This window comes from Onychomys torridus, chromosome 4, assembly GCF_903995425.1.
Source record: "Onychomys torridus chromosome 4, mOncTor1.1, whole genome shotgun sequence".
Classification (NCBI taxonomy): Eukaryota; Metazoa; Chordata; class Mammalia; order Rodentia; family Cricetidae; genus Onychomys; species Onychomys torridus.
This window is the reverse complement of record NC_050446.1, coordinates 41935211-41947215: the sequence shown is the minus strand read 5'-3', so window position 1 is coordinate 41947215 and position 12005 is coordinate 41935211. Positions and strand designations below refer to the sequence as shown.

The 12005-nt window shown below is 40.3% G+C and overlaps 1 protein-coding gene across 3 annotated transcripts in view; it reads left to right on the top strand.

The window, feature by feature from the left end:
• Window positions 1-12005, top strand: part of Cobll1 (cordon-bleu WH2 repeat protein like 1) — a 154315-nt gene that overhangs the window by 113248 nt on the left and 29062 nt on the right. For all 3 annotated transcript variants that reach the window (XM_036186458.1, XM_036186457.1, XM_036186460.1), the window contains 2 exons: window positions 3422-3519; window positions 3621-3845. In XM_036186458.1, coding sequence (XP_036042351.1) covers window positions 3422-3519; window positions 3621-3845 — 323 coding nt within the window. The remainder of the gene's footprint in view (window positions 1-3421; window positions 3520-3620; window positions 3846-12005) is intronic.

Below are 12005 nucleotides of genomic sequence, written 5' to 3'. Positions count from 1 at the left end.
CAGTCCAGCAGGTCAGCCCAAACCCTACAGATGTTCTTACCCCGATTTGGTGGGATGTCATCAGAAGCCTTCCGACTTTGTGTGCAGTGACTTTTGGCCTCTATTCTAGAATCAGGAAGCCGATGTTCCTGAGCTGATTTCCTTAGTCAAGGCAAGGCTGCACATGTCTTAGTGTTTAACTCTGACACTCAGCGATCTGCACACAGCTTTAATTGAGGAGGGTTGACCTAGTGGTCGGTGACCAGGTGTCCAGAAAGCATCGTTTGACATATTCTAGCTACACTTGCTGAATGACTCCATGAGTTTGCAAGTTATTCAACTCTCGGGGCACTTGATTCCTTAAATGTGAATGGAATGCTGATTTTTTTTTTTTCATTTGTCATACCACCAGCTAACATATGCCAGTGGGAAAAAATAGCTCCGAATGAAGCTTTTATTTCTTCATTCACAGAGGTGTTCTCAGAAATATATGAAAAACCTTTCTTTAGCCTTGACGTGCTGTCCATGTCCTCACTGGTATTTGTTAGCCTCAGGGAGGCCCTTGGGCAGTGTGTACCGCTTATTTCATGTTTGAGTTATTGACGTTTCAATTTACAGAACACAGTTTTCCTTTAGTGTGTTGCTGTGACAGATGGCACTAATATGTGCCCTACTTTTCCTTCCATTGCCATGGTAAAAATGCCATGACTAAAAAGCAGCTTGAGAAGGAAAAGGTCCCTGATCACAGTCTATCATTAAGGGAGGCCGAGGCAGGAACTCAAGCAGGGCAGGAACCTAGCGACAGGAATTGAAGCAGAAGCCATGGCTTCCTCAGTCTGCTTTCTCCTACAACCCAAGATCACCAGCCTCAGAATAACCCCACCCACAGGAGGCTGGGCCCTCCCACATCAGTTATTAATCAAGAGAGTGCCTCCCAGGCCTGTCTGCAGGAGGTCTGATGGAGGGAAGCTTTTTCTAATTTGAGATTCCCCTTTTCCAGATGACTGTAGCTTGCTTGTGTCAAGTTCACACACACACACACACACACACACACACACACACACACACACACACACAACCAGCACACTTTCTCTGCTTCCCTACACTTATCACTATATTACCACCATTTGTTTAGTTTTAAACACTTTATTTTTAATAAAATCATTTAAGATTGTACATTTGCTTCCAAGTCCCATTTAAGTTTTCTCTCCATTTTTTATGTGATGTGCTTTGTTTCCAACATCATTAGGATTTGCATAGAATTCTCATGTATTTTGTGGAAGAGATATTTTCATAATTTACTCCCCCCTTTGAATTTATAATTCTTTTTCTGAAGACATCAAGTCCTTTGTCTCCATGGTTCATTTCTAGTCTGTCTCTTTCCCGTGCACCCTGTGGGTATAATTTCACCTGCTTTTTTTGTTCCCGTCAACTGACCATAAATCTAGAGACTTGACTGGTTTGGGTGAGATAATTTGTGGCCAGAATACTTCATTAGCACCAAATGATGCTTGTCTGTAGTCCCAGCTCCTCAGGAGGTAGAGGAAGAGGATTGTGTAAGCCTAGGGCTGCAAGGCCACGCTGAGCTGCAGAGAGATCCCTTCTCCAGGAAAACAAAGCACCTTTCATAAATAGTGGTTTGTACTTCCACTTAGAGACATATTAATAACATCGCTAATCAATAGCATTTGCTGTATGGATTTTAATAAAGAACTGAAAAGGAGTGCTAGTCTTATGCAGTCCTTTTAACTATTAGCATTTTGTTTGTGTTTTGTTTTTTCGAGACAGGGTTTCTCTGTGTAGTTTTGGTGCCTATCCCGGATCTCGCTCTAGACCTGACTGGCCTTGAACTCACAGAGATCCACCTGGCTCTGTCTCCCAAGTGCTGGGGTTAAAGTGCCACAACCACCCTGCAACACTTTTTTTTTTTTTAATCTTGTGTATATCAATGTAGGGGGCAGGGTGGGATGCCTGTACAGGAGTGTGTGTGTGTGCTGTAACATGCATGTAGCAGACCTCAGATGCTGTTCATTATAGCCCACCTCATTTGATACAGGGTTTCTTACTGCTGCCAAGCTAGAGGGCCCCAGGCCTCCAGGGGTTCTCCTGTCTGCTTCCCATCACACAGTAGGAGCACTAGACTACAAACGTGCATTTTCTTATTCAGCTGTATGTGGGTTCAGGAGATCTGAACTCAGTTCCTTATGCTCATGTGATAGCTTTCAATATAGAGTTACTCTTACGATACTAAATTGTCCTGAATTTTGCCAGAACAAACCATTGGAGGATGGTTCCTAAATCCTTTGGCAGTATTCCTAGTGGACTTCGGTAACTTTAACCCTGACATGACTAGTTATTTCTGATGCATTGCTTTGTACAAACAGCAAACCAACGAATTCAAAGCCACCATGGTTCCTTTCAGTGGGATACCATATTGGAAGTATACTGGGACACAGTGGCCTAGCTGCTGCCTTGGCCCTTGGTTACTGGCCCCTTCAGTTGACATTAGGATAACAGGCCTTGAGGTGCGGTGGGTTTAGGGAAAGATGGATTCAGCCTTGAAGTGTGACGATTACCATTCTAAAGTCCCATTTTAGCACTGTTAACCTTAAGGGCCTGGTAATTTCGGCCCTATTAGAACCACTAGGTTAAACAAATAGCATTTATGAGACATTATTTGGTCCATTGTTCCCTCACGGCCTGGGAGATTGGTTCTGAACCAAAGCCTGTGGAACTCAAGTCCTTGATAAAGAATTGCTTAGTGTTTGCATATAGCCTATGCCCAGCCACCCCTCATATACATGCCGCCATCTCGGGACAACTTGTGGCACCCAATACCTTGTCAGTGCTCTGTAAATGGTCATTATGGTGGGTTTTCCATCAGGAATGATGGCAAGGAAGAAGTCTATGTATTTAGTACAGGTTTAATTTTTCTCGGCGCATCATGTGGAGTCTGTTTGGATCCATTGAAGCATGCTTGCATACAGAGTGGCAGCTGTAATTATAATGGCTCATGTTTTTGAGAGTGAAATAACATTTCATGGTTGTTTAGCTCTCATAGAATTATAGCTGAAGTAAAAGGACAAGCTGTGTGGGAGAAGCGTCATGTGTCACTGTGCTATAGCCTTCTTACGTTGCATCTGAAGTGCTGGTAATGATGCAGTGTGTAAGGAATTGAGTTCCCTGTCTAGCAGTGCCTCTTGGCCCTCCCTGGCTGTGTGTCTTAGCTTCCTGAAGCCCCACTTCCCTCTGATGGAGATGGGTAGCTGTTAATTCTCCTGTTGCTTTGAGGATGACATAAGGTGTAGGCTGCCTATCAGAGTGGCTGTAACTGGAAATGCTCATCATCAGAAAAGCTTCTAAAGGGGAGATTAGGTAAGAAACATTGGAAATAAATGCTACACCCATGAACCAAAAGGAAACTGTGTTTCCTCTTTTTCAGAGTCTTGCCAGATACCGCAAACCCCAGACACTGTGAAGGAGAAAGAAAACAGAGGGATTTTCAGCTTTTTCCAGCGCAGTAAGAAAAAGCGGGAACAAGTAAGCATTCTCATGCCGCATGTTAAGATGCTTAACGAGTATTTTTAAAGTGGTTTTTATTTTGATCATAAACAGGCATGGCCTTTTTTATTCTCTATTAGACTGCCAGCGCGCCTGCAACCCCGCTAGTGAGTAAGCACCGCCCGTCTTTTACGAGGTCCAACACCATTTCCAAACCCTATGTTTCCAACACACTGCCCTCGGACGCGCCCAAGAAGAGGCGTGCCCCGCTGCCCCCCATGCCCACATCCCAGGGCTCTGCGCAAGGCCAGGAGAGGCGTGCATCGTGCGTGGTGAGATCCACCAGCGTGGACGACACTGACAAGGTCTGCCGTTTCTTTTGTTTTATTTTTCCAAGTTGATGTAGGGAGGCGGCTGTTGTTCTCTATCTAACTTGTTCTTTTCCACATAGACTACTGAGAAAGAAACAGTTATTAATATGCACTCAGTGGAATAGTTACCAACCAGGTTGATGGGAAAAAGGTCATGCATACTTCTGCCACATCTTGAACAAATGTCAGTTTTAAGGACCTTCCATCCTCAAGCTAATGCATCGCAATATAAATTCCGTATTGCTCTACTTCAGCTCAGCCAGGATCTCTGCACTGGTTCAGTGTATTAGGAATTAATTGCATATCTTCAACACATAACTTGTAAACAACCACACGGGTCTATATGTTCCATTCTTGCATTTCTAACCTTTTGTATCTTCGGAAATTCTCCAAGGGAAATCCTGGTGTCTACTTGATGTATCAATGCTGATTCTTAAAGCAAGCCTTTTATAGAGTATACTGCCGATTTACTAATATTGTCTATCCAGAGAAGGTATTCTTCATAAACTTTTATCTCATTTTACAAAAAAAAATTTTGTTTATTTTAGTATGGGTGTGTGGGGTGTGTGTGGCGTGTGGAGGTTAGAGAACAATATGTATGTGGGCTCTGTCTTTCCAGCATTCTGTCAGCTCCAGGAACTGTACCTGGGTCATCAGGCTTGGTAGAAGGGCCATACCCCTTCACCAGCTAAAACACCTCACCAGACCACCTCAGTTTAAAATAAAAAATATTTAATACTAACGTTTCCCTGTATATATCTTTGGGTGAGATCCATTTGTTTAAAAGTATCTACACTTCCCTTGCTTTCTTTATTCAGGTAGAGCATAAGTGAGATTTAGGTAAATGTGATGGAACATAACACCATCTATTTTATTGTTTATAGTCAGGTGGAATAATTTCAATGTCCTGGAGAGTAAAATGTATTTTGACTTACTTAGACACAGAGTGGTGGGTGCTACAGTATTGAAGTTGAAGGATTTTTACTCCTCCTGGATGGTTAGTAACTCAGACAGAGAAATGAACTTAGTATTTTCTTATCTAAGTTAACGCTGTAGCGTAAAAATCTCATCTAACAAAACAGAAGGGTAATTGCTTTCCCCCCCACCCCGAGAGATTCATTTGCCAACACAACTTGCAGAGTATCAGTTCTGTAGTCAGATGGTGGTTCACAGAACAGGAGATCTTTGTGTTTGGTCATAAATGTGTGTGGGAGTACAATAGTTGGGTGAAAGACTCTGCTTGGATTCCAGAATGTCAAGGATAAAGGCATGCTGGGGCCTGAGCAAGAACCAGACTGCAACTAAGCAAGGAAGACAGGACAAGGCTGGTTCTTAAGACCTCCCTTTGTGTTTATAGCCCCTTTCTATGTCTTTATGGGAACAATAGCCTTTTGAAGGTTATTTCGATTTTAATTACCTTAAAACTGAACTACAAGAATGGAAATTTTTATGCACTCGTGTAGCTACCAGACGATTCTCTCCTTTATACAGAGGTTATGTCTATTCCAGCTGTTCTCATTCAGTCCATCCCTGTAGCTTTCTGTGTGCTTCAGTTCCCAGGGAGTCTGGATCCGCTAACTGTCTACCTCTTACATGCCTGAGTCACACCACCAGCGACCTCATGGAAAGCTGGTGTTTTTGATTCTCAGCCTCCACTCTGTGACCACTTGGTGCCCTGTGTTAAGTCTTTTTTTTAAAATACTGCCTTTGGCCAATTACACATCTTCATGCAATTTTCTGATTATTTTGTCTTTTGATCTGGACATCTGGGTAGTTCTTTGATGTATTGTTCAACAGGAACCAGAATTATTTGTTTTTTTTTTTTCTGAGAGAAGCTGAAGAACCATTTTTTTTTGTTGTTGTTTATTTATTACCAAAATCCTTAATGATTAAGCTGGGGTGGGGTCTACTCATGGACACACATGAACTCATGCCTTCTCAGGTACCTCAGCACTTACTGTTTTGAGTCATGGCCAGATTTTATGTGACAAATCACCCTTCATCTTGATAGTCTCCTTATAACTTAGGAGTTTTCTCCCCCTCTTTTAAATAATACTGTTACTTTCTGTGTCCATTACCCATTTTCTGTACTGGCCATACCTGAATCTATAATCTTAAGTCCACTTTCTCTATTCTTTAAGAAAGGATATTCATTTTGTTGTTGTTTTTGCTGTTGGCTCTTTGAGTGGATCTCAGTTATAGGAGTTTAAATAATGCCCTTCTAAGAGCTGTATTCAGATCCTAATATAACAAGGGTTTAGAATCCATGAGTATTTTGTAGGCCCCTGGCTCCTCACCTTGCCCCCACTGTTCTTGTTTAGAAACCCACCTGTGCTTTCCTACCGTTTCTCTTCGTAGTGCCTTCTGCTAGTAAGAATCCACTTCTCTGGAAGCCTGCTGCCATTTTGCTTGTTGGTGTATGGCCCTCTGACTCTCTTTCTTTAAGCCTTAATGCTTGTAAATATGACTTGACTTAGAAATAGAGGATATGCATATCGATTTCAGTTTGGAGGTGCCACCATCTTGTTTTAAGGTGGGCCTGAATGCAAAGGCTAGGATCCTTATAAGATAATTCACACAGCATGGGACAAAAGAGAAGGCTGTGTGCAGACCCAGGCCAAGCTGGGTATTCTGCCATACAGGAACACTGGAATCCACCAGAGACTGTAGCCGGCAAGGGCAGGGAGCATGCCTCTCCAAGGGAGCATGGCTCTCCACATGCTCTGATTTCAGACTGTTGGCCTTTAGAATCCTGTTTTAAGCCACTGTGAGTTTTTATAGCATTCCTAGGAAACCACCGTGCCAACTTTGTAATTCCAATCTTTGTATTCTTGCTGTTACATTTGAGCACGTGAATACTTATCATTGTGTGGAAATCAGCACATCTAACATGCAACCCCATTTTTACCCTGTTTTCAAAGTTCAAATTTATCTTGGTGTGTGCTTTATCGTTTTCACATCCATTAGAGACCAGGATTTCATTTCTCTCCCATTCTTTTTGCTTATATAATTTCCAGAGAAATCCAGAATAGATGCCAGAAGAGAATGTGCTTAACTTATCTTCATATTGCTCTCTGTGTCTGACTGCCACATTTATGTTTCTTACTTACTGTTTCCCAGGTCAGAAACTGTATGGACGATCAGTTTTGGGTTCTTAAGTTCATCTAGTGACTGATCACAATTTTCCTTTGAAACCTCTGTTCCTTATCGATTTCAGGATACTCTGAACTCTAAGCAGGATATTTGAGTCATTGTTGCTACTGTGAAGTCTTGCTTTTCATCCTTTCAGAATGGAATGACGTTGCCTGTCTTCTCTGTTCCACAGAGTTGATTTTTAATGAAGAATGGTCTAAAGAGAATAATCATTGCTTTCTCTGAATCTGTCTTGCAGGTTTTAATTTGTGTGTGTCTGTAGGTAGGATACTTATAATTAACTCTTGAGTTGATATTGTTTATGTTCAAATATTCATGATTCAGCAGAATATATCTGTTTATGAATGAATTTACTTATTTTGTTGTTACTGTTTTAAAATTTAAATAAAAACTATAAGCTGTAATGAAATATTACACATCTACTTGAACTATTTGGTTGAAATTTTAACAAATATTATTTTTTGAGTAGTTGAAAGTTCATAGCAATGAAATATGAAAACATAACAGAAAGAAAAAAAATATGTATGGCCAAAGCTGCTATTGCTTGTGATGCAGCATAAACCACCAGGGTGTGCTGTTTAACAGAAGTACAGCATTCTAATTTTTCCATTTTTACCCCCAAATCATCTCAAGAAAGAAAAAGAAATGGTTACATTACATTATAAATTCTTATTTTATTTGGTAAAGTGACAGGAATGTAAAATAGAAAGGTAGATATTAGTAATGCATGAAAAACACTTATGACGAACAATGTTTTCGTTTTTACCTTTGGTTCATTCCCCTTTTAAGTAGTCACTGGTCTAGTCGTCACCTTTGTTCGTCAATGCTCATGCTAAATACATGTTTTTGAAAAAAACATTAACCACATCTCTTCTACTTTTGTCTTTCATATTTAATAATTTGCTTCATTGTTACAGGACATTTCTCAACATTGGCAAATTGAGGTACTTGGACATGATTCTGGAACATAAACTGGAATTATTCACATAACTGGATGTTGATTTGCAATCTAATTTTGATAGCTGCTTGTGCTCTTCCCAAAAGTGATCATTAAAGATCCAAGTTAACAAAGCACTCAATCCCGACCTTTGTGGAATTTCTGCATTGAACATTCCATCTAAAGAATAAGTTTTCCTGAAACTCCATTTAAGTCAGTCCTAGAATGTCTTTTCCATGTTGATAAGTGTTTCTATCCACTTGGGCATGATTTTCAGCCCCATGTCATTTTCTCTATAAAGATGAATATATTACATTCTATGAAAATGTTCATTTCAAAATGAATTTCCAATTGGAAATTTTCTAGCAGTTTTTCCTGGAACTTTCTGAATGTTTTGTTAAGCAGGGTTTTTTTTTTTTCCCCTAGCTGATTTGAAATGCCATTTATGTTATGAGGTATATGGTATTCAGCCTTTGTTGTTATATGTATGAACAGTGTATTCTTGTATGAAATGTATATAACCATATACAGTCGGATTGCCAAACACAATGGCATTGACTTAAAGTAATACAGAATTTTGGAATTCAAGCTAAGTATGGGAATCCGATTCCTATACCCCATTTACTGTCTGTTGGAAACACGTCTAACAAAATCAGTAGGCAGATGATACCTGGTCTCTTAGACCAGTTAACCTCTTGGGCTTCTTTATGTTTCAAGTGGAGATAGAGGGCTTGAAAAGAAATTGCTGGAAATCTTGACCCACAGAATTCACAAAACCTTTGGAGAACCTTTCACTTGCATATTAGGTGTAGCTTTCCTGCTCAGAATCCCAGTCATACAACAATGAACAGCTTTTCCCCTGGCTGCTAGCGTGGTGCTTGACCTCCTTTGGGATAGGGTTGTGGCTGAAAACACAGTAAAGGGATGATCTCTACTGGGCATTTCATTTGGTCTCAATTTGCATGCTGCTATAGAAACCGGTCAGACATTGAGAAACTGAGACTTCTTGCCATCTAATATTATGCAAGTGAAATTTAATACCCAGAGTATTAGTTTTTAAATAGCTGGCTAAATTTTTTAGGAATGCTTCACATTCCTCTTTGACCCAGTTTTATCTTTTTTCCCACATAGTGTGGTTTAAAAGCAGATGCTGTACTAGTGAAGTAAGTAAACATCTGTTTGTTTTTTTTTAACTTGGTGAATTTTAATCCTAGTTATTTAATGCAGAATAATTAAGGTTGTATTCCCCTGTTGTAATAGATGAGGTATTTGTACTCATTAAGAAATATTCCTCTTTCTGCCGTTTTTTTTTTCTGTCCAGGTTATCATGTAACACTTTGCTTTCCCCTCCACTCTCCTCTTGTATTTATTGTATGGAAAGTGGACCCCACACATAGTTCTACAGTTGCCTAGGAACTGTGGTTACCATGGCATTTGCAGCTTGATCCACAGTGTACATCTGGCTACACTTCCGAAACTATGAGTGGGTTAATTCATCTGAAAAATGTACCATCACAGTATAATACTTAATCTTTCCCGGGTATAATGCACATTATTTCTTTGTAACTTTCCTAAGATTTATTCACAAATCAGTCACTAAAAGCAAAGCTGCTACAGTGCTTGCTTATGGATTTATTTTTAATATTCCAGACAAAGTTCTACACTGACCATTTGTAGACGGAATACACAGTTCTCTTCCTTGGCTGTCAATGAGAAGACAACTTCTCTTAAGCTTCACACTAAGGTCGCAGCAGAATGCAGAAGTCAGAGGTGCAAGGTTTGCTTAACTGCCCTCCTACAGTGGTGCAGGAGTCGACTTCCTCTAGTAAGCAGCAGGCATCAGCAGAAGGCAGAGCAGATAAACATAGCCATGGGTATAAGTTTATAGGGAGGGCACAGGGGTAAAGCTTGCTCTACAGCTTTGGCTTGCTGTCTGGGCTGAATCGAAATGTCCCCCAGTGCATTACTTTGGTTGGTGCTTCCGTCTGGCATAGGTTCTAAGCTCGGTTCATCTGTAGTGTTTTGTCTTCTCCTCACATGTCCCTAGAATCATGTCTGTCCAGTTTGTTGTGATTACAGGCAACCGTGGTAACCACCATTTCTTCCCCTTGACTTTGAGTCCTAGGCACTACTTTCTTCTTGTTCATAGATGTACCGCTGAGCTCAGCTCTCATCTTTTGGCTTAAAAATGCTAAAACCAAGGATTGTCACTAATCAGCCTTGATTTCATAAATATATTTCAGTGAACGATGAGTGAGCAGGACTGACGAAAACACTGATTTGTCTCAAGAAGAGGAATGTGCAAGTCTGTCAAGGGCACAACATAGCCCTTAAAATTTGTCATTTTTTTCTTTGCACAGGAAAGGGCCAGTGCTACTAAAGCTCGGCACGTCCTGTGTCATGCTTAGTCTCTCCTCCTTGTTCTGTCTTATGCTTTATCCCTGTCATTTCATTTCCATCTACTTTTTCATCTTCACTGAACTTCTCCATTGCTGAGCTTTCTCCTCTAAGGAATAAGATTTCGTAACTGAATTTCCCAGAATCGTCGACTTCTTGTGTTGCAGAATTCTGTTAGGTCTGGCTTTTACCTGATGAAAGTGCTCTGTGGTGTCGACTTTTGGTCGGCCATAACCAGGTTATAATGCCTACTCCTATTGGAAGATTTCTGTTACCCAAGTAACATGTAAGGCTTAGTACCTGGCACCTCTCTCTCTGCAGTGACTGTAACGCAAGTATCCATGCATGCACCTTGCATTACCACAAAGAAATGGAGGGCTTAAAGTGTGAGAAAGATGTGTTCACTTACTGAACTTAGTGACTGGAAGAATCAGATGTCATCAGTAACTTATAATGAATTTTATACTAGATATGGTTGATACAAATCTTGTGACCAACTCAGCTGCTTGGAATTCCCTGGAGGGCCTTAACTCTAATGAGGAGCAAAAAGCCACAAGCTGTTGGTGGTGATGCCACTTGGAACACGTGCTGGTGGATCCGTTCTTATCTTGTTGGCTTCTGTCATAGTGCTCACTATCCACGAAGGAATGACAGGAGTGGTGTTAAAGTTGGCAGAGCCATGGCTGCTCACGGGGTGGGATGCAGGGCTGCAGACCCTACACCAAATGTCTCCTGCATCCTCCTGCTCAGCACAGATGGCTGATCCTTGATCTGTCACTTCTGTTTCTCCACTCCTTCCCTTTGACAGCACTCTGAGTTGATCCTGACAAGGTAAGGCTTCCCGTGCTATCAGTGAGGACTCCGAATATGGGCCTAAATAGAGAGTATGAAAATGGAGTATATAACATTCTAGGTGCTTCCTTTGTTCATGGAAGAAATGAATAGAGAGCAGAGATTCCGGGTCTTTGGAAGAAGCATTTCCATATTTTGTCCAGAAATAGCAGTTTATTTTCAATCTGCTTTGATGACAAATAAACAAGTAGCATTTATATTTCCAGTCAGGCCAATTCTGATTATCAGGTGTAAAAATACAGATGAAAGAAAATAAATAGTAAAACCTCACAGAGATGACCAGTGCTTGTTAGAATTGACAGCAACTTTTCTTTTCTTTATCCCACCTCCATGTAGGCATTGTTTGTATTTCACATGCAGTTATACTGATTTCACTGTTACAGGAGAAAAACTTGCTTACAGAGCTTACGTACTTTGCAAATTCAATACCTTTCTATATTCCATTAATTATGGCATAATAATTATCTTTAAATAATTGGCATTTAAACCCAACTTGTATGTCTTAAGTTGTAAAATTATTTTAGGAATCTTCCACCAAGAGTTTAAAACTCAACCCTCAATCATATATGAAGTTGACATTGGGACATATCCATGGTATATTTGGATAAGTCTAATGTCAATCATAAGATATTTAATACATTTCATGCTGTTGAATAGGTTAGCTGAGGATAATATGAATCTGTCCTATTAAAGGGAAATGCATTTAAGACTAAAGATCTTTTCAAATTATTTTCTAAGTTCTCCCTAAACCCACACTCCCCAAACATGAAAATATTCTTAAGAGCAGATATAATCCAAGATCTCATAATAGAATA